Consider the following 8,266-nt stretch of genomic DNA (forward strand, 5'->3'; position numbering starts at 1 on the left):
CTTTCTATGTGTAGTAATTCGACCGTGTCAAATGGTAGTGACAGAAAGTGATATAATAGCCCACCGGGGATGAGCGGTTTGGTGCAGCAACCCAGCGGAGGATACTGACTGCATATCCGGTCCTATAGCTTGCACAGTGGTCAAGGGGAAGAGGAATAGCCGAACATATGATGAGATTCACTTTGTTGCATTACCACTAAAGATAATTCGATTGTTTTTAGATTGGGGGTTGATGGGTAGCCTATTGCACTGATGTGATATGCTCTGGATACCGCCAAAAAAGTCATCGGTCCCAATCTAAGGAATAACGAAAGGTTCTATCTGTTTGGCTGTTTAGCGTATCCAGAATTGGGGTTGGTTCTTCTCGGTTGTCCAGCTTAGCCTATATAATTGATGAAAAGGGAGACTGGCTTCTGTAAATGTCCTATAACGTTTTTGGAATACGCTCTGAGCCCTTGCAATATCCTTTGATATTTTGTAAGAAGTCTAAAGTGGGGCCATAAAGTTATTGGATGCTCTGTCCAACGCGGGGCGGGTCGCTGTCCGTCGCGCTAGTGGTGCTGAAGTCTGGATAATGCCTGGCCAGCGACTGCAAGGCTGCCGCTCCCTCCACATAAACGAAGACAACGGCCGCTTCTTGCTGCTCGCAGTCTTGATTATTCTGTATCTGCTGTCCGGTGCCGCAGTGTTTTCCGCTATAGAGAGGCCTTCGGAGGTGCAGGCGCATGACAGATGGAACAGGACACTTTTCAACTTCAGTGAGACGTTCAACATCAGCTTGGAGGATCTGAACTCTTTTCTACGGGAGTACGAGACAGCTATTGCCGCGGGGATCCGAGCTGACGCTCTCAGGCCGCGATGGGATTTTACAGGGGCTTTTTACTTTGTTGGGACTGTGGTATCAACTATTGGTGAGTATAAAAATCGAGCTTATCAGTGATTTAATGCATTAATTTAATTCAGACAGAGTGGTGACAAATATGAGTAAGAAACAAACGCATGCAAAGATAAGCGTCAAGTCTAAATTCATTAATAAAGAATGATCCTGCTTTGCTCACAAGACAGCGTGTACAAAATAATGCTCATCTTCTGGGAATTTGCTGCACTTACTATGCCAACATATCCTTCCATTATTTAGACATGACATGTTTTGATGTACATTTCGATTAAGGCTTAATGCAATGCAACGGCTTATCTTTGAGATCAGCTATGCATGGACAGTATCCACAGAAATGATTCAAATCTTTATGTTTATTTACAGTTTAGCTGCTTTGCTTTTTGTTTGTTTAAGTGTGTGTGTGATATCACTGACCTTGTAGGACTCATCGTCATATCTCCATAACCAATGTATGTGTTAGCAACAGTGAGACCTGTGAGAGTGCTTCTTTTTCATTGCATATGTTGGTAAACATATGGAGAGATGATGTCTCATAATATGGCAAGGTCAGCAGTCCTGAGCAAGTCAGCGATTAATCATCGGTTGTTTTCCTCACTGAGAAACAGGGTGACATTACATTGGCATATAATTCTCATCATCGAGTTTTGCAGATGACAGATGTTACTCTACTGTTATCTTGTCCAAAAGACAACAAATCAATATGTGTGGCATTTAGTAGAGGCAGAAGGCCTGCCTGTCCTCATGATGACATATCATAGACCTGTGGGTGTGTTCATGAAGAGTCTCTTATTCATTATGATTTACTGTAAAATGCCAAACTAATCCACGATCAGCACTCCTACCTACTCTGACATGCCTTCATTAATACGGGCTCTATATAAATTGCATGTATCATCACTTATACTACAGCGTGTAAAATGCCCAGATCAACAGCCTCAGACTATTTTTCGACAGGCTTTCCTTAGGATATTGTTATACTAGAGCCACTATTATTCATATCATCACTTACTGGACCTACTGTAAGTGTATGTATCATCACTGATCCTGCACCATGTAAAGGCCCCACATCAGTCTCCTATTCTCTTTTGCCACTTGCTTTCACCCAGTAAATGTACGATAAATGCATAAAAATCAAATCAAATGTTATTGTTCACATACACATATTTTGCAGATGTTATCACAGGTGCAGCGAAATGTTTATATTTCTAGCTCCCACAGTGCAGTAATACCGAACATTACAAAACAATACACACAAATCCCCCAAATGAAAATACAGAAATTAAGAAATATTAGAACAAGCAATGCCAGAGTATATGTATATGATGGTGTGTATAGCAGTAGTTATATAGGATGGTGTGTATAGCAGTAGTTATATAGGATGGTGTGTATAGACATTATGGACATTATATGAATAGAAGAGGTGTGTACAGCAGTAGTTATATAGGATGGTGTGTATAGCAGTAGTTATATAGGATGGTGTGTATAGACATTATGGACATTATATGAATAGAAGAGGTGTGTACAGCAGTAGTTATATAGGATGGTGTGTATAGCAGTAGTTATATAGGATGGTGTGTATAGCAGTAGTTATATAGGATGGTGTGTATAGACATTATGGACATTATATGAATAGAAGAGGTGTGTACAGCAGTAGTTATATAGGATGGTGTGTATAGCAGTAGTTATATAGGATGGTGTGTATAGACATTATGGACATTATATGAATAGAAGAGGTGTGTACAGCAGTAGTTATATAGGATGGTGTGTATAGCAGTAGTTATATAGGATGGTGTGTATAGACATTATGGACATTATATGAATAGAAGAGGTGTGTACAGCAGTAGTTATATAGGATGGTGTGTATAGCAGTAGTTATATAGGATGGTGTGTATAGACATTATAGACAGTATATGAATAGAAGAGGTGTGTACAGCAGTAGTTATGTAGGATGGTGTGTATAGCAGTAGTTATATAGGATGGTGTGTATAGACATTATAGACAGTATATGAATAGAAGAGGTGTGTACAGCAGTAGTTATGTAGGATGGTGTGTATAGCAGTAGTTATATAGGATGGTGTGTATAGACATTATAGACAGTATATGAATAGAAGAGGTGTGTACAGCAGTAGTTATGTAGGATGGTGTGTATAGCAGTAGTTATATAGGATGGTGTGTATAGACATTATAGACAGTATATGAATAGAAGAGGTGTGTACAGCAGTAGTTATGTAGGATGGTGTGTATAGCAGTAGTTATATAGGATGGTGTGTATAGACATTATAGACAGTATATGAATAGAAGAGGTGTGTACAGCAGTAGTTATATAGGATGAGCCTTGGCTAGAATACATTATATGCATATGAAGTGGGTAAAACAATGACTCCATGTACATAGGGCAGCAGTCCATAAGGTGCAGGGTAGAGTACCGGGTGGTAGCCGGTTAGTAACATGGACTAAGTTCAGGGCAGGGTACTGGGTGAAGGCCAGCTTGTGGTGACTATTTAACAGTCTGACGGCCTGGAGATGTGTTTCAGTCTCTCGGTCCCAGCTTTGATGCACCTGTACTGTATCCACCATCATGTAGCCTGTCATCACTAGTCTTTCAGCAGTTACATTACCCAGATCAGCATCCACCTCAGCCTCAGAACGCTGCTTCACCAATGGCTTTCTATAGGATATTATTGTTATGGATACTCAATGATACACCTCCTCCTTATACAGTTAAATGACTGCATCATCAGAGTCCTACTTTCCATTGGCTTGTAGCCAGAACATTGTGACAGGCCTACTAGAACTGTCTGATGTGTCATGGTGGATCCACCAGTGTGTAAATTAACCAAATCATCAGCCTCAGTCTCAGCCATTTTTCATGCCAGACTAAACCTTCCGTACAGGCTGGTAACCTACACACACACACACACACACACACACACACACACACACACACACACACACACACACACACACACACACACACACACACACACACACACACACACACACACACACACACACACACACACACACACACACACACACACACACACACACACACACACACACACACACACACACACACACACACACACACACACACACACACACACACACACACACACACACCTCATCCATGTTAAATGACTGCGTCATCATCTTCCTTCAGCCTCTCAATTCTATTTTTCCATTGGCTTTCACCCAGAACACCAGATTAGCCATTTTTCCAGTCAGGTGTTACATCTTAGCTGTGGAGGAGTCTTTGGCACGCAGGTGACATCCTATTTCTATGCCATTTGGCTTGGCTCAGCTAGCCCTACTCTCCATTCTGAGAGGCACTGCACGTAACTCTGTATAGGACAGGACCCATGGGTGCATTTTGGGAACATTTTGAGCAATAGGAAAACAGAATGTCAATGAGAGTCCCCCCTGCTCCCCCTCATTTTAACATTTGCTCCTGCGATATGTCACTAAAGAGCAAGTGTGCCTGCCAGGGCAGCCTGAGGGTTAGTGATGGGCTGTGTGGCATAGTTGATGGTGACTGAGGTCCGATGTGTGTGTGTGTGTGTGTGTGTGTGTGTGTGTGTGTGTGTGTGTGTGTGTGTGTGTGTGTGTGTGTGTGTGTGTGTGTGTGTGTGTGTGTGTGTGTGTGTGTGTGTGTGTGTGTGTGTGTGTGTGTGTGTGTGTGTGTGTGTGTGTGTGTGTGTGCCCTGAAGCCTAGCTGTGTGCCAACCTGATGCCCAGTGGGCAAAATGTGGCTTAATGATATCCTTCTCTATGTTTGAAATGTTTTTTTTTTCTGGTTTTCATACAAACAGTACACAACATCCTTGTTCTGCTCCCCTGCAGAGTCTTGGGTCCATTATGAGTGTTTGAGAGTGTGTGTGTTTGTGTTTAAATACTTACTGTCACGCCCTGACCTTTTATCTTTGTTTTCTTTATTTTTTTGGTTAGGTCAGGGTGAGACGAGGGTGGTTTGTTTAGATTTTGTATTGTCTAGGGGTTTTTGTATGTCTAGGTGTTTATATGTCTATGGTTGCCTAGATTGGTTCTCAATCAGAGGTAGCTGTTTATCGTTGTCTCTGATTGGGGACCATATTTAGGTAGCCATTTTGTCTAGGGCATTTGTGGGTTCTTATTCTATGTTTAGTTGTCTGTCTGCACTAGCTATATTAGCGTCACGGTTCGTTTTGTTGTTTTTTATAGTTTTTCAGTGTTCGTACTTTCATTAAAGAAGTATGTACGCTTACCACACTGCGTCTTGGTCTCCTCCATATGACGACTGTGACACTTATTTTCTGTGAGTTTTAGTATTTTTAAATAATGTGGCCCAAATCAACTACTTCTATTGGCAATAATTAAAGTATTTTCAAATAATTTCCTAATACATCACCCGCTGCAACCCTCTCTCTCTTTCTCTCTCTCTCGCTCTCTCTCTCCCCGTCTCCATCACACTGGTAACCCCTGCTGACACACACACACTGCTGCTTGAGACACTCATGTAGAAGAGCTCTCTGAGCTTCTACTCTGACACATATAGACAGTGAGATATATACAGTGAGACAGATACACAGTGAGACAGATACACAGTGAGACAGATACACAGTGAGACAGATACACAGTGAGACAGATACACAGTGAGACAGATACACGGTGAGACAGATACACAGATAGACATATACACGGCGAGACAGGTACACGGTGAGACAGATACACAGATAGACATATACACGGTGAGACAGATACACGGCGAGACAGGTACACGGTGAGACAGATACACGGTGAGACAGGTACAGGTACATACACGGTGAGACAGGTGAGACAGGTACACGGTGAGACAGATACACGTCGAGACAGGTACATGGTGAGACAGATACACGGCGAGACAGGTACACGGTGAGACAGATACACGGTGAGACAGGTACACGGTGAGACAGATACACGGTGAGACAGGTACACGGCGAGACAGATACACGGTGAGACAGATACACGGCGAGACAGGTACACGGCGAGACAGATACACGGTGAGACAGAGACAGGTACACGGTGAGACAGATACACAGATAGACAGATACACGGGAGACAGGTACACAGGCGAGACAGGTACACGGTGAGACAGATACACGTCGAGACAGTGAGACAGATACACGGCGAGACAGATACACGGTTAGACAGGTACACGGTGAGACAGATACACAGATAGACAGATACACGGTGAGACAGATACACGGTGAGACAGATACACGGTGAGACAGATACACGGTTAGACAGATACACGGCGAGACAGATACACGGCAAGACAGATACACGGCGAGACAGATACACGGCGAGACAGGTACACGGTGAGACAGATACACGGCGAGACAGGTACACGGTGAGACAGGTACACGGTTAGACAGGTACACGGTGAGACAGATACACAGATAGACAGGTACACAGTGAGACAGATACACGGTTAGACAGATACACGGCGAGACAGGTACACGGTGAGACAGATACACGGTTAGACAGGTACACGGTGAGACAGATACACGGTGAGACAGATACACGGCGAGACAGGTACACGGCGAGACAGATACACGGCGAGACAGATACACGGTGAGACAGATACACGGTTAGACAGGTACACGGCGAGACAGGTACACGGTGAGACAGATACACGGTGAGACAGATACACAGTGAGACAGATACACAGTGAGGCAGATACACGGCGAGACTGATACACAGTGAGGCAGATACACGGCGAGACAGGTACATGGTGAGACAGGTACATGGTGAGACAGATACACGGCGAGACAGATACACGGTGAGACAGATACACGGTTAGACAGGTACACGGCGAGACAGGTACACGGTGAGACAGATACACGGTGAGACAGATACACGGTGAGACAGATACACAGTGAGGCAGATACACAGTGAGGCAGATACACGGTGAGCCAGATACACGGCGAGACAGGTACATGGTGAGACAGGTACATGGTGAGACAGGTACACGGTGAGACCGATACACGGTGAGACAGGTACACGGCTTGGTGCTGTGGTGCTGTGGAGGCTTGGTGCTGTGGTGGCTTGGTGCTGTGGTGGCTTGGTGCTCTAGTGGCTTTGTGCTGTAGTGCTGTGGTGGCTTGGTGCTGTGGTGGCTTGGTGCTGTAGTGCTGTGGTGGTTTGGTGCTGTGGTGCTGTGGTGGCTTGGTGCTGTAGTGCTGTGGTGCTGTGGTGGTTTGGTGCTGTGGTGCTGTGGTGGCTTGGTGCTGTAGTGCTGTGGTGGCTTGGTGCTGTGGTGGCTTGGTGCTGTAGTGCTGTGGTGCTGTGGTGGTTTGGTGCTGTGGTGCTGTGGTGCTGTGGTGGCTTGGTGCTGTAGTACTGTAGTGCTGTGGTGGTTTGGTGCTGTGGTGGTGTGGTGGCTTGGTGCTGTAGTGCTGTAGTGCTGTGGTGGTTTGGTGCTGTAGTGCTGTGGTGCTGTGGTGGTTTGGTGCTGTGGTGCTGTGGTGGCTTGGTGCTGTAGTGCTGTGGTGCTGTGGTGGTTTGGTGCTGTGGTGCTGTGGTGCTGTGGTGGTTTGGTGCTGTGGTGCTGTGGTGGCTTGGTGCTGTAGTGCTGTGGTGCTGTGGTGGCTTGGTGCTGTAGTGCTGTGGTGCTGTGGTGGTTTGGTGCTGTGGTGCTGTGGTGGCTTGGTGCTGTAGTGCTGTGGTGCTGTGGTGGCTTGGTGCTGTAGTGCTGTGGTGCTGTGGTGGTTTGGTGCTGTGGTGCTGTGGTGGCTTGGTGCTGTAGTGCTGTGGTGGCTTGGTGCTGTAGTGCTGTGGTGCTGTGGTGGCTTGGTGCTGTAGTGCTGTGGTGCTGTAGTGCTGTGGTGCTGTAGTGCTGTGGTGCTGTGGTGGCTTGGTGCTGTAGTGCTGTGGTGGTTTGGTGCTGTGGTGCTGTGGTGCTGTGGTGCTGTGGTGGCTTGGTGCTGTGGTGGTTTGGTGCTGTGGTGCTGTGGTGGCTTGGTGCTGTAGTGCTGTGGTGCTGTGGTGGCTTGGTGCTGTAGTGCTGTGGTGCTGTGGTGGTTTGGTGCTGTGGTGCTGTGGTGGCTTGGTGCTGTGGTGGTTTGGTGCTGTGGTGCTGTGGTGCTGTGGTGGCTTGGTGCTATGGTGGCTTGGTGCTGTAGTGCTGTGGTGGCTTGGTGCTGTAGTGCTGTGGTGCTGTGGTGGCTTGGTGCTGTAGTGCTGTGGTGCTGTAGTGCTGTGGTGCTGTAGTGCTGTGGTGCTGTGGTGGCTTGGTGCTGTAGTGCTGTGGTGCTGTGGTGCTGTGGTGCTAGTGCTGTGGTGCTGTGGTGCTGTGGTGCTGTGGTGGCTTGGTGCTGTAGTGCTGTGGTGCTGTGGTGGCTTGGCGGT

General features: G+C 46.3%; 1 protein-coding gene across 1 annotated transcript in view; it reads left to right on the top strand.

Annotated features, from left to right (window-relative positions):
* Window positions 1-574: 574 nt before the first annotated feature.
* The window catches only part of LOC124039037 (potassium channel subfamily K member 12-like), a 62,855-nt gene continuing 55,163 nt past the window's right edge, over window positions 575-8,266 (top strand). Inside the window, exon 1 of the mRNA XM_046354920.1 lies at window positions 575-911. Within this exon, the coding sequence (XP_046210876.1) occupies window positions 575-911 (337 nt within the window). The remainder of the gene's footprint in view (window positions 912-8,266) is intronic.

This window comes from Oncorhynchus gorbuscha, linkage group LG07 (assembly GCF_021184085.1).
Source record: "Oncorhynchus gorbuscha isolate QuinsamMale2020 ecotype Even-year linkage group LG07, OgorEven_v1.0, whole genome shotgun sequence".
Lineage (NCBI taxonomy): Eukaryota > Metazoa > Chordata > Actinopteri > Salmoniformes > Salmonidae > Oncorhynchus > Oncorhynchus gorbuscha.